At 45.5% G+C, this 24676-nt stretch overlaps 1 protein-coding gene across 1 annotated transcript; it reads right to left on the minus strand.

The window, feature by feature from the left end:
• Positions 1 to 17950: 17950 nt before the first annotated feature.
• Positions 17951 to 24457, minus strand: PSCA (prostate stem cell antigen). The gene is made up of 3 exons (XM_084847941.1): positions 24406 to 24457; positions 18915 to 19022; positions 17951 to 18165 (listed from the first exon to the last, which is right to left on the minus strand). The coding sequence occupies exons 1-3, from the start codon at positions 24455 to 24457 to the stop codon at positions 17951 to 17953; spliced, it is 375 nt and encodes a 124-aa protein (XP_084704067.1).
• Positions 24458 to 24676: the final 219 nt, after the last annotated feature.

The raw sequence follows: 24676 nt of genomic DNA on the forward strand, positions 1-24676 counted from the left end.
GGGAGCAGAAGTCTTTCAGACAACTGAGGACGGCTGAGTTTGAGGAGTAAAGGTCACCGGAAGGAATGCCACAGGAATTAAAGGCAGAGAACGTAGCGGCAAAGCCATGGAAAGCTTTAAAGGGGAAACACTGGATGCAGAACAGGTCTAATTACATCTTACCATCCTGTAATAGCTAAATTAATAATTAAACAATTATTGTGGACCATACCCAACTCTCAGTTTTTTGGGAGAAATTGGGAGAGAGAAGATGCTGCAAGCTCTAGTCCAAAGCACTGCAATCCTATTTTCAGTAGCTTTTGGAAATCAGCCCAGTATTGTGACATGAATCATCATGAACAGGCACAAAAATATATGAATTTTTACTAGGCCACTGAGGTGGCCTTACAAAAATGCTGAACATCATGAATCATGGGGCCTTCTCTTGTCACTTGGGTTTAGGAGAAACTGTCTGTGACAGAAAAGCACCAACAAAGAGGCAGGTGTGTGTGTAACAGGTGTGGCTCACCTGGGTAGGGCACTTTTCTCTCTCTGTGGCCTCTGGAGCACACTGCCTCCCAGAAAATGTACCCAAAAGGGAGTTTTCCTGGCCTGAAGCGTAGAGCTAACAACAGCTTCTTTGTCTTATTGCCTTTCCTTTCTTTGCTGGAATCCAAAATATTTATTATGCATGATGGATTGGTTTATAATGCAATCCTACACATGTCTACTGAGAAGTATGTCCCACTGCGTTTAATGGGGCTTACTCTCAGGTTGGTGTGTATGCAGTCTTATTAAAAAAAAAGAAAAAAAAAGGACCTAGCCCTTTATTTGAATGAAGTTCTTCAACAGCTTATGACAACCAAGATAAAATAATATTAAAATCATCCCTGGAAAAATATGACAACATTTGAAAGAGAGCAGTTTAAAAGAATGAAGCAGCATTGGTAGGGTTAAAGGATAAATCCAGAGCAGACCCATTGAAGCAAATGGTATTTAAGTTAGTCATGGCTAACTTAAGTCCCATTTTTCAATGGGCCTACTCTAAGTAGGGCTTGGGTTTGATTTTACCCAAAGAGTTTAAAAGGTCTGGGTAAAGGAAGGGGCCTTCCGCCATGACTAAAAGTCATTCAGCCAGGTGGCAGGTAGGGTAGCCAATAGCCACGTGTCCTATTTTACAGAGGATATTCCTCTGTTTGAAGGGCTCTCTGAGGACAGTCCTCTATTTGATTTACTTTATTTATTATGAGTGTGTATATACTGCCTCATTGATCCAGCCCAAGTCCAGTTTAAAGATAAAGAACCCTAAGGAGGGAGAGCAGCTGAGCCTTGAAGTTGCCCATCAACATTTTGCATCTGGGCAGTAGACACAGCAGGCTCACACCTCACCTGGTCACAGTCTTCTCAACCATGGCCAGACATACTTTTTTCTATTTTAATTGTAGCAGTTCTTTCTCAACTTGCACCTCTCCCTGAGATGGGCAATGCAATGAGCACATTGCAATTTTATGAAAATCAGTGTCTTCTTTTGTCTTCTCTTCTGCTGATAGGTAAGTGGCCACGCTGGTGGCAAGTAAGCTTCCTGGGGGAGGGTGTTCTGCAAATGGGGCACCATGAATTAGAAGCTCTTTCCCACCTCAACTCTGATAGTGGGAGAAGCGCCTCCAGTTTTAATAATTGGCCAGGTTCATGTAGGAGATGGTCCCTCAGGTACATGGTCTCAAGCAAAATTCATACTTCTGGGGCTTTGATATCACTTTGCGGGCTCATAATTAGGCTGGCTGTGTATGAATCGCCAAAAAAGAGGAGACACATTACCAAAAAGGAGGATCAAAGAGGCCAGTGATTTGCATAACATTTGCATGTGCTAACTTATACGCATAGATGAACATTTAGAAATAAGCGTAATTTAAATAGAAATACGGTGCATCTCACCGAAGTGTGGAAGACTGTGGCCAGGTGACCGGTGTGGCTTAGCTGTTCAGTTTGCTGTCTGGGGGCTAAGTGGTGATGGGCAACAGTTCTTATGGTCTTTTACCTTTGAACTAGAATTGCACAGGGTGGCCCTTCAAATAGGGGGCACCTTCAAAAAGAGGATGGTCCTCTGTGAAAGAGGACAGTGATGTTCCTGTCTTCTCCTAGTGAGATTACCCCTTCTCCAAGGCCTTTCTCACTCCAAGCAGGAAACACCTTCCTCACACACAACCATGCTGCCACCAGGACCTTTCAGGCTCAGGTCCAACCCACACTCGGTCCTCTGTCTGCGAGGACACACTTGTTTATATTTTCACCTGTATTGTTTCCTTTATTACCTTCCCCTTTTATGTAGGCAAGAGTAGAAGGTGTAGGATTTGTATAAACATTTTTTTCATTAATTACAGCAAATCAGTTGTTGAACTACAAATAAACAACTCTTAATAGTACTACTAGTGTATGTTCTCTCAGATCACGCTCTCAAATCAAGCACTCTGCAATCACCGCAGACCTCCCCCCTCAGTTGGAAAATCTTAACACTTCTCTATCTCTGATCCTTGCAAATCATGTCTCTGCTCTAGTCTAAACCCTGCCTGACTCACAGCCCAGCTCACAGTTTATATAGCACACACACATCACCTCCCTCCTTCACTCACTCAGCCAATCATCACACATATGCAAAGCCACCATTCTTCCTGTCCCTCATCCCTGGGGCTTATTTGGGATAGGTCCGGCTGAATTCAGATCCATTTCCTGATTCGTGGAGAAATGCTGTGGCTTCTTTTTGACCCAATCTGGGGCAATCCACCAGTAGCTCGCCCACCTCTTGCCTCAAGCCACAGAGGAGGGTTAACAGCAGTGCTTTGAAATATGCTTGGAAACAACGTCCAGTGTGAACGTTATAAAAGCAGCGTGGCGTCTTCCAGTTGGCAGTCAGCAACCTAGCTTCCTTCTGTATCTGGGGCAAACTGCAGTTTTGGAGAACCCTTCAAAGGCAGCCTGTTTAAAATGCATTGCAGTAGTCTAGTCTGGACGTTACCAGAGCATGGATAACAGTGACCAGGATCTCTCTGTCCAAGAGGACAGGGCGGAAGGGTGATAGATTAAAGGAGATGGGGAAGGGGCTACAGCTGAACCAACCGTCACACTGCTGTTGGCATGTTTGTTGATTTCTAATCCACCTTTCCATTCTAAAAAGCCCCCAAGGTGGCTTCTACTTAATAATCAATTATAAAAGAGACTCCACTGTTGATACATTAAAAATACAAACAACAGCAAAAACAGTGAGAGAACAACATACAAATAAAACTTAGAAAATGCTTAGATGCCCTAAGAAATCACCATCATTAATCAATAAAAGCTTGGACAAATGAAAACCTTTCATAACTGTTGTTGCCCACTGGTGTCATGTGTACCAATAGTTATGATGACGGTACAATAACGGTATAACTGCTATGTGTAGATTCAGCCTTAGACAATTTGGAGAATGTCCCAGGAGAGAGAGAGTTCTACAACTGGAGTACCGCCACCACAGCTATTTGTTTCTGTATGCTTGTGGACTTGAGCACATCTCTGACCTTTGTACATGTGCAGAGTGCTTTCCCTTCAATACTGAGTAACACTCACGGCTGGGATTAAGCAAGCTGGGCTTTCAGATAAAAAGGTGTGACTTTTAGGGAGGTTTGTGCCCCAGCAGAAATTAACGTCCTGTGAGAATGTCATCGGTTTCCCCAAGAACTGGAATTTGTGCTCATACTCTTCAGTGTACACCATGCCAAGGCTGTTCACATGTGGCCATCACATGCTGGATAGTCTGAACACTGCATGGGCAATTCCAGAGCCAATCCCAGATTCATAACCTGTGTGGGTTCTGTTTCCAAAGTGTCATGTAAAGAATCAATGACAGAGACCATGCAAGCCACATCTTCTGAAAAGGGCCTCCAGCATTACCAGAGGGTCATAATTTCCTAGGTCCTGTGGTGATAAAACTCCTCTCTTATCTCAGCAGCCTTGGGGTGAAGTTATGAAACAGACAGAATCAAATTCATTTCAGACCAGAGTTTATGGGTTAGACACATCAAGCTAGTGTCACCCTTGCAGGGTTTTGTCAAGAACTGGGTGGCTGCCGGTCATGAGGGGACCAGCCTCCATGTTTGACTCACTAAAAGCACAGTCATATGAATGTTTAGGCAGAAAAAAATCCTACAACTCCCATCATGCCCCAGTCAGCCATTTTGGCTGGGGCATGCTGGGAGTTATAGAACTTCTTTCTGTCTAAACATGCATGGGATTGCACCCTAAATGTATCCATCATTGAACTGTAAAATCATGGAGCCACATTTTTGTAGAAGAGCCATGCTAAGTAAGGGAATAAGAAGAAAAAGCCTGAACGTAGGTATTAAATTGTCTAAGCTGTCGTTGGCCATTAGGTTGCATTTTACTCTTTATTTTTCAACATGTGTTTATTTTTTAGCATTGCTAGGCGGCAGTTCTCTCCTGCAAGTAGTGCTAGATGTGCTGGGCAAAATATAAAGCCACAATAATAACAAAACAATCTAAATAATACATAATTAAAACCATGAATATAACTGTCAATTAAAAACACACACAGTCCAACAGCAAGTAATAAATACAGAAGGATTGTTCAGTAACATTTAGACAGCATCACCAATAATTATGCCAGCTTGCATTCTCAAATAAGCATGGACTGTTGTTGTTGTTATTGCATGTGAAGCACAAGCAGGGAAAGTGGACTGGCATTAGATGTGCATTCCAGGGAGAAGGCCCAGATCTGCTTTACTGACAGGGCTGGTGTTAAGGATAGGCATGGCTGGGCACCTGCTGAGGGCCCTCACCCCAGTAGGGGCCCACTGACAACCCCCCTTGGACCTGTTCCTCCTCTTCACCTGCTTGTTCACCTGCCTCTTGCTCTGGCTTCATATTGGCATTTAGGGCATTTCTATATGAGGCTTTTATTGCACCCTCATAATTGGCCACTCACCGAGGTTTGCAGGTCCATTACATGACATTCTCAGCCTCCAGAACAGCTCCCGTGCTTTCCCCCCTTTACCCTGCTTTCAAAAAGATTGAAGATAAGCTGCGATATGTGCACCGTAATGGTGCCATATTGGCAGTGTGAAATGCCACTGTTGCGTTATAATTCAGCCACTAGATGGTGCTCTTTCATTGAACATATAGAGCATTGCTGAAGGGAAGTTTTCAATTCCAAATCATGTGTTCGCCTTCTAAAGGAGCCCATCGTAAACTCGGAAAGACTCTGGAAGAAGAAAGCCCCATTAAGGATGCGGGATTTTTGCTTGATGTACAGACGCCTTAGAGTGGCAACCAGTGTAACTGGAATTGCCCATATGGGCTGTGTAAAAAGCTACAAGTGAATCTTTGGCGTCCCATTTTCCAATTCCAGAGGCTGAGGCCTTATCCTCCAGACATATTCTGGACTGTAGTCCTCCCCCGCCCATAAGCCCCATCAGCTGTTAACTGATGGCCAGTCCCAGTCCCTATTTTTAGTCCCTCTTCTAGTTCCTTGGAGATGCCTTGTTTAAAATGTTGTTACCGCAAGTGGCTACTGTTGCTCTTCAGAATTTAGCTCCCTCTTCTGGATCCCTAGAAGTCATATCTCTGCAGATGGACACGAATAGTGCAATCCCATGCATGGTTACTCAGAAGTAAGTCCCACTGCATTCAGCCAGCCCTTCTATCTGCTAAATGTGCAAAATATAGCAGCCCAAGGCGCATGGAGCACTCCACCAGCTGTTCTACATACCATAACAGCTGGGGTATATTTTGAATTACTGTAGGACATATATTTCTTTATTAAAAAAATCTGCCCTTCCTCTAAAATGTATCCCAGGGAAGCATACAATTATAAAAAAATACAATATAACAAAAACAAAATATTCTTGGTACGAACAACAAACAAAGAGGCAACAACACTATAAAGCTGACAGGGGGACATAAAACCAATTTTAAATGCCAGGACAATAAAAATCTCTTGACCTGGTGATGAAAAGATTGTAGCGTCCTCACCAGTCACACTTGCTTGGGGGGAGAATATAGTGAAACTGCTGCGCCATTACAGGAGAGGCTCTTTGCCTTCTACATGCATAATGCACTTCGCCAACCAATGGTACTTGGAGAAAGGGAAGATATTAATGCACAGGCAGGCTGGTATGGAAGGAAGTGCTCCATCAGGGATTTAGGTCTCAAGCCGTTTAGGGCAGGGATGGGGAACCTCAAGCTTGCGGGCCAATTTGGCCCACCAGGCCAGCTCGTCTGCCCTGCAGGGGCTCAGCCAGGGTCCCTTCAGGGCCAGCAGGGGTTCCCTGAATGCTGCCCCCCATTCCAATTGGGAGGGGGAGCAGCACATTAAGAACTTTGCCTGCCCGTTGTCCTCCCCAATGGGAGAAGGTGCACAGCAGGGAAAGCTTCTCCAGCCGACATCTTGACTGGGGTGGCTCCCACTGGAGGAAAGCTTGGGAAGGCAAAGCTGGGTCCCCAGTCAAAGCACTTCCTTGCCTTCTTATGAACGGACAAAGGTATGTGCTTCTGTTGGGTGTCCATCGTCACTTGGGCCCTCAAATCGACGTAGGTGCTTTTGAATCCGCCAAACCTCAGGCAGGGCTGGCCTCATGGGTGGGTGAGTTGGGCGGCTGCCCCAGGCACCACACTGAAGGTTAACTCAAGTGCCTCAGGGTTTGTCGGTTGCCCTGTCTGTGAAAAAAGCAGTAAGCGTTTATAACCTTGTTTTTGTTGTTGCGCACTTCTACAGGTTGTTGGGTTAGTGATGGTTGGGAAACTGAATTTCCATCAGTTTGTTGGTGGGAAACTGAATTTCCATCAGTTAGCTTTAAAGTATGCTTCTTTTTTTAAAGTTTTTTAAAGTTTTTTTAACTTCTTTAAAGTTCCAGTTTGATGCCATTTGCTTTAGATAAATATCAGCAGAACAGGGCTTTACTTTGAAGTGATATTAACTGGCTGTATAAGCACAATAAATACTGTAAGCCTTATAAGCACAACTTCGTAATATTGCCGACTGGGGGTGAGGGAAATGCCTGGGGGGCTGGTTATCTTAGGGCTCGCCCTGAGCTCAGGCATGTGCCTTCATCTCTGGAGCTGACTTTCTACCTCTTATCTTGGTTTTCTTCCTTCCCACACATTATGCCACATATTTCCCCAAAATGCCCTTGTCTGGGCCCATTATCTTCTTGTTTTTCCTGCAAGTCCCTGGCTTGATGCCTCCAGGATGCAATCCTACACACATTTACCTGGGAGCCCTTTTTTTTCTGAAAAGTGGGATTTTCTTCTGAATAGACATGAATAGGATTGTCTTGGAAGCCCCAGAAGCCACTTAAAGTCTAAGGCTGCAATTCTCCGTCCACTTACCTGGGAGTAAGGCCCATTGAACTCAGTGGGATGTACTTCTGAGTAGTCATGTATAAGGTTGCACTGACAATCACACAAGTTCTAATAAGTCCAGTATATAAAAAGTTCTTTTAGGAGAGGTAATACATTGACTTATCTAGGATTATGGTTCCAGGGCTTGTATCCATAATATTATTACCTATAATTCAGGTAATTTGAATAATTCATCACACAGGATAGCAGGGAGGAATAATAAATATCTTAGGCACGGAGGAGTCTGAAACTGCTTGATGCATTAAGCCCATGGAAGGTTGCCAGGAGGTCATACAACTGCCCTTTTATTTTTGGTGAGGCTGAGTCAAACATTCTCTATGGATTGAAGACCTTTGTCTTGGATTTTGGGGGGCTCCGAAGGGGTACTGGTGAAACCACCCTGGCCTGTCTGATATTACTCCCATGACCTGTTCAACTCTGGTGGGACTTCTAGGTAGGAAAAAAAAGATGGCAGCTACCGTGGTTGGGAGGAGCACCACTGACAGTAAAGCCCTCCTTTTGCCACCTCCTGCAAATTGCCAAAATGGCCCCCCACAATTGTGGCAGCATTTGGTCTCAGCCCTGGTAAGGAATGTCTTTGAAATTCTCTTTTTGCTTCTGAAGACAAGTGAGGGATGAGGACTACCATGTTGTTCCGTTTCTTATTTCCAGATTTCCAGACTTATTTGCAGAGTGTGGCACAGTTTTCCACAGCCTTCAGTTCCTTTTTTTCCATCTGTGTCCTTCCCAACCTCTCGCTTATTGGTTTCCAGAGGGCGGCCATGTCAGTCCCCTGCAGCAAAACAACAACAAGTCTTGTGACACCTTAATGATGAACACAGTCGTTCTGGCTTACGATTTTGTGGATTAGTTCACTTCATCCAATGTATGGGCTATAATGGCGACTTTCTGGTTTCTAAACAGTGTGTATGGTTGTGTGTGTGCATGTGTGGGTGTGGAGGGAGAGACTTGTAAACAGTAAGGTCAGAAGGAAATTAAATGCAGAAAGTGACAATGACATTATTAACAGAGATCATTCACAGCAGTTGTTGCTGATAACAACAAACATCCTAGCACTAGGTAAGCCAAAATACACATGCAGTGTGATAAAATAAAAATAAAAATCCTTTATCCGGATTCTGGCCTCTGGCAATAACACAAATACAAGCAGGATAACCCAAACGGGATGGCTGTGTTATCAGCAACAACTGCACTGTGAATGCTAATGATGTGAGTGATTGTCACTTTCTGCATTTAATTTCCTTCTGACCTCACCATTTATAATTCTTCATGTGCACAGTCATATCCTAAGGTTGCTTTTTCTAGCTTCTTTGCACGGTTTTCTCAGCATTGTAGAGGGGGTGGAAGGGCAAAGGAACGAAGCGATCTCCTTAGATGGATGTGAAGGAACTGGCAGCGGCAGGAGAAGATATGTGCGCATATTCCAGAGGAAAGTTTTGTAATTCTCCTGGTAAACTGAGTGAAACACAGAGGAAAGCAAACCGAGGGAAAGACAGAGCAAAGGAATAGAGGAAACCCACTCATTCTTCCCTAAGGTGCAATCCTATGCATGTTTAGACGTGCATGTTTGGACATGCCATCCTATGCAAGTTTGGACAGAAAAAAGTCCTACAATACCCAGCATTCCCCAGCCAGCTGCTGGCTGGGGAGTGCTGGGAGTTGTAGGACTTTTTTCTGTCTAAACATGCATAGGATTGCACCCTTGGAGCCATTGGTGCTGTTTTGGCTACATAAGGACCAACAGTTAGATAGTCGAGATCACTATTAGTATGTACGATGATGCACATTTAGGGCGCAATCCTATGGGGATAGTCAGCCACCTTTGAACTTGGAGGCAGCTGACTATCCAATGCAAAATGGGCAGAGCACAGAGGGGATCTTCTCCATGCTCCAGCCACCCTGCATTTGGGGCTAGACAGCCAATTTTGGCTGTCTAGCTAGGGTACGTCAGAGTGGAGGATGGGGGGGGGCAGACAGTGCATAGGAGACATCGTGATGGCACTTCCACGGTCCCCTCCCCTCCGCCAGGAATTCCCTCCTTTTGGCCACTGTGCACTGCTCTTACAAGCACGGAGCCAGGGTCAAATTGCGCCACCTACGAGGTGGTGGTGGTGGGCCGGGGAGTTGGGTTTCTGGGAACCGAGCTTGGAGCACAGGCTCTGAGCTTGGTTTCCAGAAACTGAAAAATCCTATGGCACATAGACACTGTCTAGCAGCCATAGGATTCCTCCCTTACTGACTTAAGTGATGGGGATGTAAGGCAGCGAGTTCAAGGGCAAGGCAGGGTTTTCTTCTTTGGGGTTTTCTGAAGTTACCAGAATTTTTGAATTGGGGGTGTTCAGGAGAAGGAAGAATGGACAAGGAGAGAGAGGGGGTTGGGTGGAAGACAGGGTGATGGTATTTCTGCGACACCTCCATACGGGTTTGGGTGTGATGTGATGTTGCCTCTGGGATATTGATATTTGCACTTAAGCTTTATAACAAAAGGGCAGGGTGGGCACCTATAAAACAACTCCGTTTCTGCTGAGGGGAGAATGAAATGAAACAATGGAACCTTCCCTAGCTGGTTCAGGTGACAAATCAGGGGGTATGTAATTGCCAAGGCAAGGCCCTCCGGGGCAGGGTGTTGCAGGCGGGCGTGTATTTTTCCAAGTCTCTCAGGCAGAACATTGCCTCTCCTTTACACCACCCATGGCTGTGTGCAACATTCATTGCTTATGCAAGACGGTGCTCTCGCAGTGTGACTCAGCCTGAAAGCTTCCCTGCTCCAGTCTTTAACCAGACTCAATGTGAGTATGAAAGAACCGTCAAAAGCAGGTGTCAAAGGGTCATGCAACCATGCAAAATAATATTGAGTTTGTGCCCTCTGACGACGGCTGGCCTCAAGAGTAGGCATGGTTGGGCAGCTGCCCAGGGCCCACCCCCCAGCAGGGGCCCACTGACAAGAGCCCCCTGGGCTTGCTCCTCCCCTTCACCACTGCAACCTGCCTGTTCACCTGCCTCTTGCGCTGGCCCAGGCAACAGTGGTGGTGAGAAGGAGGAGCAGGAGATGCCACTGGTCACTTGCTCACCAGTTCTATGCCTGTCAAGCAAGCAAGTGGTAGCAATGAAGAAGATGAGGAGCAATAGCGGCTGATGACAGTGGTGGGGAGAAGGTGGGCTCCCTGCGGGAGCGGGGCCATCAAGACTGCCTTGCTCAAAGGCCCTCAAAAACTTGGAGCTGTCTTCGACAGGTTCGATCCACTTGACTAGAGCACAGGCAGCTTCCTCACACTAGGTCAGGCTATTTGACTCTCCAGCCCAGTATTGTCTCTTCTGACTGGCAGTGCTCTCTAGGTTCTTAGGCAGAGAGAGGTCTTGCATATTCCCTTCCATTGGATCCTCTTTTAAACTGGAGAAGTCAGGGTTTCCATCTGGGACCTTCTGCATCCAAAACATGGCCTCTACCGCTATGGCCTCTCCCCAGATTAAAAGGCTAAAAAGTGCACGCTTCATATGCATTTGTTACTCCTTAACAGGGATGTCTGCTGCTGGGAAATCTGGCTCTTTTTTCGCTTGATGGAGTTCTGCGGCATGTATCAACTTGCCTTGCATGTGCAAGCCAAACTGTAGGCTGTTCCCTGAACTCTGGAAGCTTTTTTGAGCATTTTTTGCATGTGCGTGTGTTGGCAAAGTTTCTGCAATTTCTACAAATTTCTAAGCAATTTGTGCAAATTATGACCGAGTTTGCCCAAAGTACGCAAATTCAGCCGTAATTTACACAAATTCGGCCACAACTTGCACAAATTGCTCAGAAATTTGCGCAAATTACAGAACCTCCCTCAACACGAAATGCGCAAAATTCCCAGAAAATCCGCAAACTGGCCTGACTTGCTGCGGATCGAGTTGGGTGCTGCAGCAAAACTGAAACGACGTCCAGGGGGCTGAACCTGGGAAAACTCATCAAACTCCACCTCACAAATGGATGTCCCTGACATCCCTACTCCGTAATCACTATGTGGTACTCACAATCAGTGTTAAAGAGTGGGGGAAGAGTGGAAAGGGGCTTCCCCATGTTTTTTTCAAGCACACAATACACAGGAAGCTGCATTATATCTAGCCCAGTATTGTCTACTGTGACTGGCTGTGGTGGCCAGGGTTTCAGACAAGGGTCTTTTGTAGCTCTCCCTGAGGAGAGCTACAAAATGGGGTACCAAAATGTCAGCCTTTCTGTGGCAGGTGTATTTCCATTGTGCCCACTGGCATGTTTGAAGGAGTGATATGTACTTATACAATAAGCCAACCTTCCCCAACCTGGTGCCCTCCAGATGTTTTGGATGTTAACTCCCATCAGCCCCAGCTGACATAGCTAATGCTCAGGAATCTTGGGAGTTGTAGCCCAAAACATCTGGAAGGCATCAGATTGGAGGAGGCTGCACTGAGCGTTATCCATTGAACAACACTCCACAGCTCTCACTGACTCAGGACGAGGATGCCCAGCCGACCACATCGACCCCTGAGACCGTCTGATTGGTCATCCCAATCAGGTAACTACTGTGTCACCAGGTAACAGCGCGTAAGCAGGCTTTCTTGGGATTGTGTAAAATCCCCCCCGTCTGTGTTTCTCAGATTGTCAGATGCCTTTTGTTCTGTTGTCTGCCCATCTACGGAACCAGGTTTTTTAAAAATCTGAAACATGCCATTAAAATGCAGGATTGCTGAGACAGGTGATAAGTATCTTATTTTTGGCAGATACTACAATTACAGGCAAAAGGAGAAGGGGACGGCAGAGGATGAGATGGCTAGATAGCATCACGGATGCAATGAATATGGACTTGAGCACACTCCGGGAGAGAGCGCAGGACAGGAAGGCCTGGCGTGCTGTGGTCCAGGGGGTCACGAAGGGTCGGACACGACTGAACGACTGAACAACAACAACTGCAGTTACAGTCCAAAATCTGCAACAAGAGGAACAAGATCCTCTTCCTTCAGTAGAATCCATCACTTGAAAGAAAATACACCCCTTCCACCCCAGAAAGATGTTATGACAGTGACAGAAAGTTAAAACAAAACAAAGCAAAAACCAAGAACAGTTGATGGCTCTTATCTGTGCAGAACTGGAGAATGACGCGTCCGTCACATTTAGAAATAACTGCAGTAGAGATGCAATACATCTCGCCACAGTGGGGGAAGACGGTGGTCGGGTGGCCTGGGAGCTCATCTGCTCAGTCTGCTCTCTAGGTCCTGACTGTTGATGGGTAACTCCGAGGCCCCTGCTCCTTATGGTTCTTCACTGGACTTCTGCTGGAGAGCCCTTCACACAGAGGACTGTCCTCTAACAGCCCTCCGAATACAGGAGTGTCCTCTATAAAGTAGGACATGTGGCCAAACAAGTAACTTGTCCCTGGACCACTATGAGGGGATGGCACTTTGTGCATACTTCTGGTGCCACCACTGCCCCCGGGGGCCGAGGCCTCATCCAGCTCCCAGCTGGACCCCACTCACTCTGCTGGCTGACTCGGGGTTGTTTACAGCTGGGGCTGGAGGGATGCCGTGATGCAACAGGATGCTTGTGTGGGGCAACCGTCCCTCTTTCTGGCCACGCTTGGTGACAGTTGTGGTGGTGGTGGGGCAGAAAAGGCAGCAGCGATTATTAGGCTTGGCAAGTCTCCAGAACCCCAGAACCTGAGATTCAGGAGGAGGAGCCTGGAGGAGCCAGGGGGATCCTGGGGGCAGGGAGGAGTCAGGGGGATTCCCCTTACTTAGATGTGTGCTAAATAAAAGGAATCCCCCAATCATTGGAGACAATCCGCACAACAAATAGCCAAAATGCCCACACCAAATGGATGGTTCTCCATAGTTGTTCCAAATGTGGAGAGAAACAGCTGAACATTTGTCATCAAACTGAAAACCATTTTGATACACGTGGTTTTAGGGAGACAGGAAGCATACGGGGATGGCCCAGTGCCCGAATGGAGAATGCAGATTTTCCAGAGTTCTGGCTCACGTGGAGAGCCTTCATGGATACCGGAGGCTCTCCTCTCCAGGCCGTCACCCTCCAGGAATCCAGGGCAGAAAACACAACAGTAGAGAGAGGCGAGGCTCCTCCACACTTGCTGATTTTAACTCTTTTTTGAATGCCTGAATAGGGCTTTGGTCTCTTTGGGACACAGAGCCCCATTCAGCTTGCATTCGCCCCTAATTCTGAATCCATCCCCCATGATGGTGTTATAATTGCTGGCTGACCATCCTTTCTTAGCGAATTTTAATATATTTTAATTTATGTCATTATTTATTGGCCAACTTTCAGGGTTACCCCTTCCAAGGCATCACACTAGATTAAAACAGAAGACCTATTACAACGAATAAAATTATAACACAAAACACAGGGCCAGGAGGCATGGTTGGTCAGCCCAACCTGCAATAGGGGTCTAATACCCCTGAAGAACACTGCAGGACTGTTGTAAACCACGCAGAGCCTGATGCACCATACGCAGTGTGAATTACACTGCAGGGCTGCCATAAGCCACTCTTTCCCAGCCAACCCCCCTTCCAACCTGCAATATGAAGAACAAGAGCTGATTTAGAAAGTGCTTCTCTTTGTTGCTACCTCTTGGGGCAGGGGTTTGAAGTGGACTAATTGATTTCCATGTGGCTGTCACTTCTGTCCCTGGGGACATTTTGATATAGCAACTCTGTGTGAAGCAAGAAATGACCTATCCAGATAATAAGATGGTGCTTTCTGTACTCTTTGTATCTTTGTGTCTGTTCTTCCCTCCTCTTTCCAGCCATTCCATTCCCACTCCCATCCACTTGTCAGTTTTGTCCTTCTCAGTCTCTCAACATTCCAAGATATTGAGTTCTTACAGGACTGTTTTAAGGGGTTCCCCCCCCTTAGGGTTTTTTCCCTAAAGATTTTTTTTTTTAGGGAAACAGTTCAAAGCAGTTTTGAATTTGGTGAGAGAGAGAGAGGTAGACTGAGAAAGGTTTTGGAGCTGTGAATTGGGTGAAAGTGAAAGTGACCTTGGGGGACTCTCTTGGTGGCATGAACCAATGAAGAACTGGTGTCTGTGATGCTGTTCATGTCCTGCTTATATATTTGTAAATAAAGCCAATATTACAAAGATGGCCTATGTCTCCAGCATGCTCATTGACCCAAAGGAAAATAAGCCCGATAGTACTATGCTTAGAACTCCTCCAGAGCCAGGAAAATGGGGGAGGGAGTATTTAACCAGAAAATGGAGTGGTGGGGTGATATCGACAGCCATTAGCCAGACATCTAATTTCATGGCTGTTTTTGAAGTAATCCCACCCCCCACCGGAAACAGGCCTCCCTCATTACGTTTGGCAGCCTGCTGCAATAGATAATTGGGCTAGGCCAAAGTTTTTCTAAGCTGCCTTCATATCTAAGCTTATATCAAGAAAGCTGCTTCCTTTCTCTAAGGACACTCTTGAGTTGGACATACTCTTGGGCAGGCTGTGTACAGCTCACTGCACAGACGAACCAAATACAGTGGTTGGACCGATGAGTCCAGATGCCTAAGGAATCTGGCAGATTCAGTTTCGGACAGAGATATTCTAAAATGCACAGGCATGGTTTAGACCCAGAATCCCCAGAAACTGTTGCCAGGGTCGTGCTTGGGCACCTCTAGCAGCCCATGCCTCAACAGAGCTTCCCTGGCCCTCTTGTGGCTGCTCCTCCTTGCTGTGGTTGCCATGCGCCTGCCATCGTTGAGTGAGGAGGGGTGGCAGCTCCCACTTACCTTGCACTCTCTCCTCGGGTGGCCAGGTGGATTGGGCCCAGAAAAGGGCAAGCGAATGGGCAGCAGCAGATGGAGGTGGGCCCACTCAGGGTACCTTGCCCAAGCCCCCCCCCCCCGAATCTCTACTGGGACAGTCAGTTCTTTTGAAAGAAACATCAAAAATCCATCCATCCAGTTTCTTATTTTCCTCCTAACTGATGTAGAAAGGTGTGGGAAGGACAGCAGAAATCCTCTGGAAAGCAAGGCATGGCGACCCCACACAAAATGGAACCCCATGTGCATACACTTTTAACAATTTATTATTTACAGTTCTTTACACATCCTTTGCACAATGCGAAATCCAAGACTGGCAATCTTAGTAGTCAAAAATCACAAGGTTTTTTTTAAAGCATGTGTTTTTCTTGAATAACCTACATACGCCATTTTGGTTATTTTGGTTATTTGTTGATGCTTTTGTCTTACCATAATTCCCATCCGCTTTTTTGATGATTTCCCCCCTCATCACAATGTTCATAGCAATGCAGTTCTTTTTTGTTTAAAGAAGGATAGTTACGATTTTAGCATATGGAGATCTTTTAAAATCTCGTGGGTTATTTTAAAGGTTTTCTATGCCGCCCTTCAACATAAAATGCTTCCACAATGGCCTACCAATAAGAATAAAAATACAAGACAAAAACGGAACACAGGATCAGTCATAAAGTCTGATCAGCAAGTAAAAGCTTCTTCATATGAGACCTGGCTCACCCTTTATCCAACATGGCCTGTTTGTCTTGGGAGAGGTTGCCAAGGATGCAAGCAGGTCTGTCAAAGCTACTTTTTATTTCCCCAGCTAGCCTACCTCTTTCCTTGCCAGACTCCTCCTCCATGGTCTTGCCTAAAATTCTCAGCCCCTCGTGATGCCTGTGAAATATTTCTTAGCCAGTTCTCACTCTCCATTTCCCCACTCCTGCTCCTCTTTCTGTGACTACCTTGTAGGGCTCTAGAGATCTCAGCTCCAGCTCCAGTTAGTCCATCCTCTCTTAGAACCAGAGGTGCCTGAAAAATAACCATGCCATCTGGAACTCCTGTTCCAGTGGGGTGTGAGTGCAAGCTCCCCTCCCCCCTGGATCTCCTTACTAATTGAGATCCTTTTCACTAGAGATGCTGCCTGATACTGAATCTGGGATCTCCTGCATACCATCTCCCATGGATCTATGGCTCTTACCCTGAGGAAATGGGAATATAGGTACATAGGAAGGTGCCATATATTGAATCAGAGGCCATTGGTCCATCAACCCCAGTACTGTCAACAAGGACCGGCAGTGGCCCTCCAGGGTTTCAGGTAGGAGTTTTTCCCGCCCTACCTGGAGATGCCAGGGATTGAACCTAGGACCTTCTGCATGCAAAGCAGGGGCTCTGCCACTGAGCCACAGCCCCAACCACATATGCTTATCCACATACGATAGGATGCTCCTTCATACAAACAAATCGTTCACATACAGAAAGCTGAGATACCACCGAGAAAGGTTATAGCATTCCAACGTGTGTGGGAATAGTCCCTCTCTGCCATGAAGGGGTATTCGATCATTTGAGCCCCCATCTGCAGTCCACAGTGGTATAGTCCATACACAGTAGGAATGGATGAATCTGTTAATTTCAGTTTCTCTCAGCTTCTCATTTTTCCAATCTTAAGCTTGATTCATCTCAAACTTTGAGAATTTCTCTAGTCTTAAATTCATTTCATCCCAGACTTTGAGATCAAAAAAAAGTTTGCATGAAAATTCATAAGCATCTTTATGCACATTTCTCCTAGGACATGCTCTTTTGTATGCCCCTTTGTCTAATATACATGTTTTGTAAGCAATTTTCCTAATATAATGCATGTTTAAATGTTATTTTCCCTAATATATGCATTTGTATATGCATTTTTTTCCATTGCAAAATTCGGAGAACTGCAGATTTCCAAGGAGAACTGAGTTTCAGTTTGCATAATGGTTTGAAATGATGAAATCAAATAAGCGTCAATTAAAATGCAAACTGAACCAATTTCTTCCCTATCCCTAATACACGGGTTTACTACCTCATCTCTTGTTTTGGAGAACTGTCATACTTGGAAACTTTGCCAAAGTGTACTCAATCCCAAATATTTTAGAGCTTGTGTGAAACCCCAAGTGATGACATCTAAGTGTGAGAATTTGCTCTGTAGGCTGAAGGGTTCTTTAGAAGAGCATGTCTCAAGAAGCATCCTTTGGTGAGGCTGTGTCACTCATGGAGGCCACCATCTCACATGGTGAGCAGTGGATAATACAAACCTACCTTCCGTCATGAAATGCCAGAAGGTATGCAGACTTCCAATTACTCCTGACCAGGGCCATCTATCCCCAGCAAGCACTGGTTTGGTTCTTGAATACCCCTGCCCATTGTCATTACCCAGTAATGGCATTTTGATCTAGATGGTATTTGACCCCACAGTTCTGAGCTTGCAAGCTTGTGCTGATGGTGGCCTTGTTTGACTGATACAGACCCCAAGGATGTTCCCAAATGGCCAGTACCTTATCAGCCATCATCTAATTAAAGAGAACATCTGTAGAGAAGATGCATTGCTAGGGTGCTTACCATCTCTGATGCATGCAAAGGGTACAAAAATAACCCCTAAAATCACTTATAAGGAGCTCTAAAAAGCTCTCAGCATTCCAAGCAATAGCAACCCATTAATGCTACAAAACAGACATATGCAGTGAAATCTTAGAGTGTGATTTTTAATGTAGCTTTGGTGGGAAAGAATCTAGATTTTGTTTCGCTTCTGCACAGCTACATGCCCCCTGCCCCTGTCTTGCCCCTCACAGTCCGCCTTTGAGAAAGATGCAGGCAATGCTGGTGAAAACAGCCAAGGCCACCTGGGCATAGTTCATTCTGAAGCTGTGGGCCCCGTTGACATTGCAGAGGTCAGTGTCGCAGCAGGTTACATTCCTTCTGCCGACGGTGAAGTCCTTGAGGTATGGCTCACATGTTGAAGCACACTCTTTTGAGATGATATTGAAAACCCCCACGACAGCTGAAAAGAAGAAAGGCAGAACTGATGATGCCTATGAGGGGAGCTTCTTACAATCCTGCTGGCATGAAAGCTGAAACAGCCTGGGGCTTCTTTCCATGACATATTTGGATTCAGGAACCATGTGGGTCTGGACAATGAAATGGCTCCTCCAGATGTAAATGTCATGTCCCTGGTATCAATTATGGAGCTTCATTTGCTGAAATGGTTTATATGACTGTTTGGACACATACAAACATTTGTAATTTTTATTGTCTACCAGGACTTTAGAAATCATCTCTAAGGCTGCAGTCCTATGTCCTCTTAATGTGGAGTAAGTCCCACTGAACTCAATGGGTCTTACTTCTGAATAACCATGTACAGCATCATAAAGTATAGATATATCATTTAAAAATTATAAAAACTGAAAGTACTTGGCAGAGTGAGAAGGACACAGAGGGGAAAACAAAAAGAAGTGCATGCTGCTGGGGATAACATAATTTGGCAGAAGTTGCCAAGGGTTAAAGGGACATGGGTGTTCTTTAAAAAACAACAACACTTTCATGAATAAGAATAGAGGAAACAGAATGAAACTGAAAAAGAATTTGGTGTCTTGCCAGTTTTGCATTGAAAAGGGGAGATAAAAGCTTCTGGAAAAGCAAAAATGAAAACAGACAAAACCCCAACATTTTACGTTGCAAGGGATGAAGGAACAGCAAAACCCAACAGACCAAGGGGAAGGAAACTGAGGCAAGGCCAAGAGCTTGTCTTACCAATCACATCTGTTTTGCACATTTTCGAATTTCCATCACAGGTTTTTGGTTTTTTACAGTTGGAGTTGCTGAGCTGCGTGCTGCACGTGTGACACTCCAGTGAGCCGGCTGCAGGAGAGGGAAATTTTTTAATGGCAGAGGCTGGGAAGGGAAAATCTAACTTACAAGCAAAGAAGACACATCTGCAAGAGGTGATTCAGCTGGGAGCTGTTGTATAGCTGCCTTGTCAGAAACAAATGATCACAAGGATGTTTCAAAACAAAATGTCTTCAGAAAAGCTACAATCTCCCATGTCTAGTCTAGTATTTCTCATCTGTAACGTGCATCATGGTCTTGGTTGCATTTGGCCTCATTGAAGCCTGGTGGGTCGAGTCCTTTCCCATTTTACAGTCAAGGGGCTGCAGATGCAGAAAGAGACTTCCATGTGCATTGAGCAGGGACTCAATGGTCTTATAGGCCCCTTCCAACCCTACTATTCTATGATTCTATAATTCATGTGCAGAGGAAGTTACATGGGAGTGAGTGCCAATGGTGGGGACAACCAGTGTAGTGCCTCCACGCACTCCGTGTGAGCTTCCCAGTGGTGTCTGGCTGGCTGCTGTTGGAAACAGAGGGTTGGATCCAGACTTAGGATCCAATTCTATGCATGTTTAGACAGAAGAAGTCCTACAACTTCTAGCTGGGAGTTGTAGGACTTTTTTTCCTGTCTAAACAAGCATAAGATTGCACCCTTAGTCATGCTTAGAACCGACACAATTAAATCATTCAGACCCGAGTTAGTCATGACTCAGTTAGGTCCCATTGATTTCAGTGGGTCTACTCTACGTATTACTAAGTCTGGATCCAACCCACAATGCTTGACAAGATGGAATCCATGGAGGGATTCCTTGTTCTTAGGTGGGAGCTTGGACCCAGTAATTCAAGATGCCTAAGCCACATCGGTTTTCAATTTAGGATGAAAAATCTAGCTAGATCTAACAATGGACATTTGATATTGGCTTGGGTGTGTATCCTCACACCTGCATGTCACATTTAAGGGTGAAGACATTTCCTTTCAGCTCTTGAGGACAAGTCTTGAGAAACAAATTGAACACAAGACACAGGCTGGGTGATGTGTCCTCTCACTGGAGGCTGGTGGCATAGGTGTGAAGCATAGAATTGCGCAAGGCACCTTGGAGAGCTCCTTTAGAGTTTTGACTCGTTCTGACTGAAACCCAGAGCAGATCCACCGTCCCACTGACATTGGAGCCACCAGCCTCCACTGTGTCCTCTGTTCAAATTCTGCAGCAAGCAAAGCTCCAAATTCTAGATTCTGAATGAACTGTGTGGGGCACTGGTTGGTTGGGTCCAGGCGGCAAAGGGAGGGGAAGGGAAACACAGACGCACAGACTTAGAAGGGTTAACAAAAATTGGCTACATCTCCTATTGCTTTCAGCTTGAACAGGTTTGGCAGAGGCACAGAACATGGATCCTGTCATCGGGCAGCCTGCCTGCTGGCTGATTCCCCTCACCTGGCCCGCATGCCAGGAGCATTGGTGGTGGATGGCAGGGAACAGGGGCTCATCCTGGCACAGACTGCTAATTTGAACCCCTTTTCCACCACCCTGGATGTGGTAAGCTTGCAACCCCCATGCAGGTCTGGTCTGCCACACCCCCAAGATTCCTTAAGGGGATCCCCACTGTGGGGGAGCGGGGAGCCCAATCCCACCTGCCCCTCACAAGTGGGAGTCCAATGCCTACCATGCCTACTAAGTTGTAACATGGGTTACATCATCAGATGAAGCATCCTTGGAGAGTTTATCTACAGGACAGGTTGACTTATTTACAACAGAAGTAATCTTGCAATGGGGAAGGCAAGAAACCTGCACCTTGTCCTTATTACTAGGGGGAATGCAGGCAAAATTCCTTCCGAGACACATCTGTCCACTGCAAGACCTATACACTCAGTGGGCCTCCCACCACCCCAGAAGGCTCCAGCACCATGGATGCTCCCTCCTATCCCCTTCCTCCATCAGCTGCTGGACCTCCACCCCCAAATTTCAGCTCCCTGGTAAGTGGGGAGTTCTATTTATGCTAAGAAAGCAAAAGAAATAACTCCTTTTTAATATAACATATTCTGTTGCTTGTGATCATGAGAAATATGGAGCTGAAAGACCTCTGCCTGGAAGTCATGGTTGTTAACAATTCTGAAATGGATTAAAATTTATATCGTACACATGCCCCAAGGTCCTGTTGCAGTTGTCCTAGGTCATTGCTCTCCATCACCATGTAACATTAGAAGCCATGTTGCAATTCTGAAAGGAGGGCTGTGTTGAAGAACTAAGGAAATGAGCCGAAATAGGGCACATAAAGTTACGATGAAATAAAAGTGATAATAAAAATGCAAGATCTGATATTCCTCTATATGGCTTTTGGGTACTTTGGATAGCTGCTGGGCACTGCTGTCCATCAGCACAAGAAATGTGCACATTCAGTGCTATGCTGTGATGCTTGACCAACATGCAGCTTTCTGGAAATGGTGTGGCTGTATCCAGTACGTCTGGATTAGTTTGCAATTATTGCTGAAGGAAGAGTGGACATATTCTGAGGACTGGATACAGGAAGAACCATGCTCTGCAAAACACGCACACTTCTGTTAGAAACCATGAAGATCTCTGTGTCTTTGAATGTTTACTGAGCTCAAGGACAAGAGATTTCTTTACCTCCTTACCCACTCATTTTTGAAGTTCTGACTGTGAATCTCTGACTTCAGGAACATTCCCTTACATTTTCAATCAGCAATTTTGTTCTCAAGGATACACACAAAGATCTAGCTTTCATCAAGCCAGATGAGATATTTGAGTGAGCTATTCACATAAACAAGGGAGGAGACATCTTATTCTAAGACTAGAAAAGTCACACCTCCAGCTCCCAGCAAAAATCTCATCCCTCTTGACCTTGAACTCATGGGAGCCCACTGGGTCTATCAAGATCTTGTTGGGAATGGGGATTAAGGTGCTATAGCAAAGGCTTCCTGGAAAAGATGGTTTTTGAGGAGGGATTTCACAGTAGTAAGAGAGGAGGCATCATACAGGTGGTCTGGAAGACAGTTCCAAGCATAAGGGGCAGCAAGAGATACAAGGTAGAGTCATTTGAGGACGTAGGAGATCTTTGGGCAGCTGAAGGTGGTGGAGGTGGAGGAGTGAAGATCATGGGCAAGGACATATTGGGATCTAAGAATGGGAATGTATATCAGGATCAGGTCTAAGAGTTGTCAAGGTCATGGAGGGATGCTTAGTGTCACACTGAGCAAAATGGCCCTAGAGAAAGACAGTCATTATTGAGCATTCAGAAGGCAATCATGACTGCCAAGCCGACCACCTTTCCCTATGTGGCCTCTCCTGGACAGGGAAAGCTTGGCCATGGTGGTACAGGCGCTAATCCAGTCCTCAAGACTGGATTACAGCAATGCGCACTATGTGGGGCTGCCCTTGAGGCTGGACCAGAAGCTGGAGCTAGTGCAGATTGCAGCAGCTCGGCTGTTGACAGGAGCTGCCCCTTTTCAGTGTGCAACTCCTCTGCTGAGGGAACTGCACTGGCTGCCTATTTGCTACCGGGCCAGGTTCAAGGTTTTAGTACTAGTCTACAAAGCGCTAAACAACTTGGGACCAGGATACCTGAGAGAGCGCCTCCTTCTTTACCAACCTGCCCAGTCACTGAGGTCATCGGAGGGCATGTCCCTGATGGTTCCACGTGGACCTATGGCCCAGCTGGAGTCCACCAGGAAAAGAGCCTTCAGTGTGATGGCCCCCTTCCTGTGGAACTCCCTGCCTTTGGAGATCAGGCAGTTGCCAACGTTGTGTTGCTTTTGGCCCCCCTTGAAGACATTATTGTTTAAAGAGGCCTTTCTTGAGTGACCAGCAGTGGTTAATAAATTCAGAATGTGTTCCTTTTTAAATGTTTTAATTGTTTTAATTATGGGGGTTTAGTCTTTTATCTTTTTGTTCACTGCTCTGAAATCTTTGAAGTGGAGTGGTATATAAATATTGTAAATAAAAAATAAATAAAAATATGTACATATCCAGTTGACGTCTGAGATCTTCTGAGGAGACCTTGCTGGCTGTTCTGCAACCAATGGAATGTTGCCAGGTAGTGGCAGGAAAGCTGGCCTTCTCAGTGGTGGCATCCACCCTTTGGAATACTCTACCACATGCAATTTGAGAAGCAGAAAAGGTGGCAACTTTTAAATCTCCCTTGAAAACATATCTGTTCACACACTTTTCCCTGACCTGTAAAGGATTATGTTGCTGTCCTGCTTTATTGTTGTTTTGTTGTAGTGTTTTTAGTTATTATTTTATCTTGTTCTTATCTTGTTATCTTCTATTTTTAATGTGAGCCACTTAGGGATTTTAGTATATTAAGTGGTATAAAAGTATTATAAACAAACAAACAAATGCTCTGCCTCTTGGCCATGGTCCACACAGACATGCTCAGAATGCAGACTTGGGAGAAAGGCCATGCTGTGTTCTCCCTTCATTGTCTAATTCCCTTGGCATGCTCATGTCCTGGGGCTGATTTATATGCCCACTCTGCTTGTGTTTGGATTGGAGCAGAAATGAAATGCTGCAAACACTTGGAATTTGGCAACATTTCACATTTGAAATCTGCATGCTTTTGACTTGCTAGCACCTCTTGGTTGTTTTGATTTTGGCAGGTGCCAAATACGAAATTGCCGACTGTCAAATACTCTCAGTACATACCATTTCATGTCAATTATGAATGCCTCTGCACATCAGTTTTTGCGTGCTGTCAGATACTGAATAGCATTGTATCTCAAATAGCAACTGTAGTCCACTACTAAATACAGTTACATGCCAAGTAACAAACACGGTAATTTTAAACTCTGTTGCATGCCAAATACCAACAACTGCCAAATGCTGAGTACCACTGCATGCCAACTATAAAACCCTGACAATTACTGAATATTGAAATCAAAGTTGCTTGCATGTAAAATTATAATTCCAAATGTTTGATGACTATTAAAATATGCAGAGAACATCCGGGGAATGTTTAAAAGCAAACTTCTCGAAGAAGATTTTTGGGAGCAAATTCATTTGGAGATTCCTGTACCCTTACTTTGCCTATCAGGGTAGCCCCAGACATGGTCAGCATTCTACACTCCCATGCACATTTGGGGATAAAAGTTCAGTGGCCAATGGGTGTACAGCATCCTCAGCTTGTTCACAACCACCCTTTTGGTCAGCTGGACGGGTACGTGTGTGTGTGTTCTCCTGCCATCTAATCCTTCTCCCATCATGAGTCAGCTGCCCTCCCATTGTCTATAACCTCTTCTCCACCTTCAAAGCCTCAGATTGGCATCAGAAGAATGATGTTCCATAAAAACCTCATTCTCCAGAGGGATGTCTGGAGAAGAACAAGCAGGCCCCAGCTGGAGATGAATTTCCCAGGGAAGATAATGCTGGAATACAGGAAGACCATTTGAAAGACTTACTTGGCTGTATGAAGAGGCTTCCAGCCAACGCGAAGATCAGAAGTACCTTCATTGTTGGTAAATGAATCCGTCATGCAGGGAATGGGACATCCTCTCTCCTTGGGGTTGCTTTATATGCTCTGAAAAGTAACTGTATGACCACGTGAGGCTGGGAGGTTCAACCAAAACTCCATACAGGATCAACAAGTTCTTTATGTCACACCAACAATAGTGTTAGACATAAACACCCCTCCTCTACAAATCTGTTCTTTCAACAGCTGCTTCCTTGAAC

The sequence above is a fragment of the Heloderma suspectum genome, chromosome 4 (genome assembly GCF_057233095.1).
Source record: "Heloderma suspectum isolate Gila_16-S chromosome 4, 16-S_ref, whole genome shotgun sequence".
Lineage (NCBI taxonomy): Eukaryota > Metazoa > Chordata > Lepidosauria > Squamata > Helodermatidae > Heloderma > Heloderma suspectum.

Bases quoted from the DNA above. Each gene is read 5' to 3' on its own strand.
- PSCA (XM_084847941.1), bottom strand. From the start codon at position 24,457: ATGAAGGTACTTCTGATCTTCGCGTTGGCTGGAAGCCTCTTCATACAG. The intron at 19,023-24,405 runs GTAAGTCTTTCA...CCTCTCCTGCAG, and splicing joins AAGCCTCTTCATACAGCCAA to CCGGCTCACTGGAGTGTCAC. The intron at 18,166-18,914 runs GTAAGACAAGCT...TCTTCTTTTCAG, and splicing joins GTGCAAAACAGATGTGATTG to CTGTCGTGGGGGTTTTCAAT.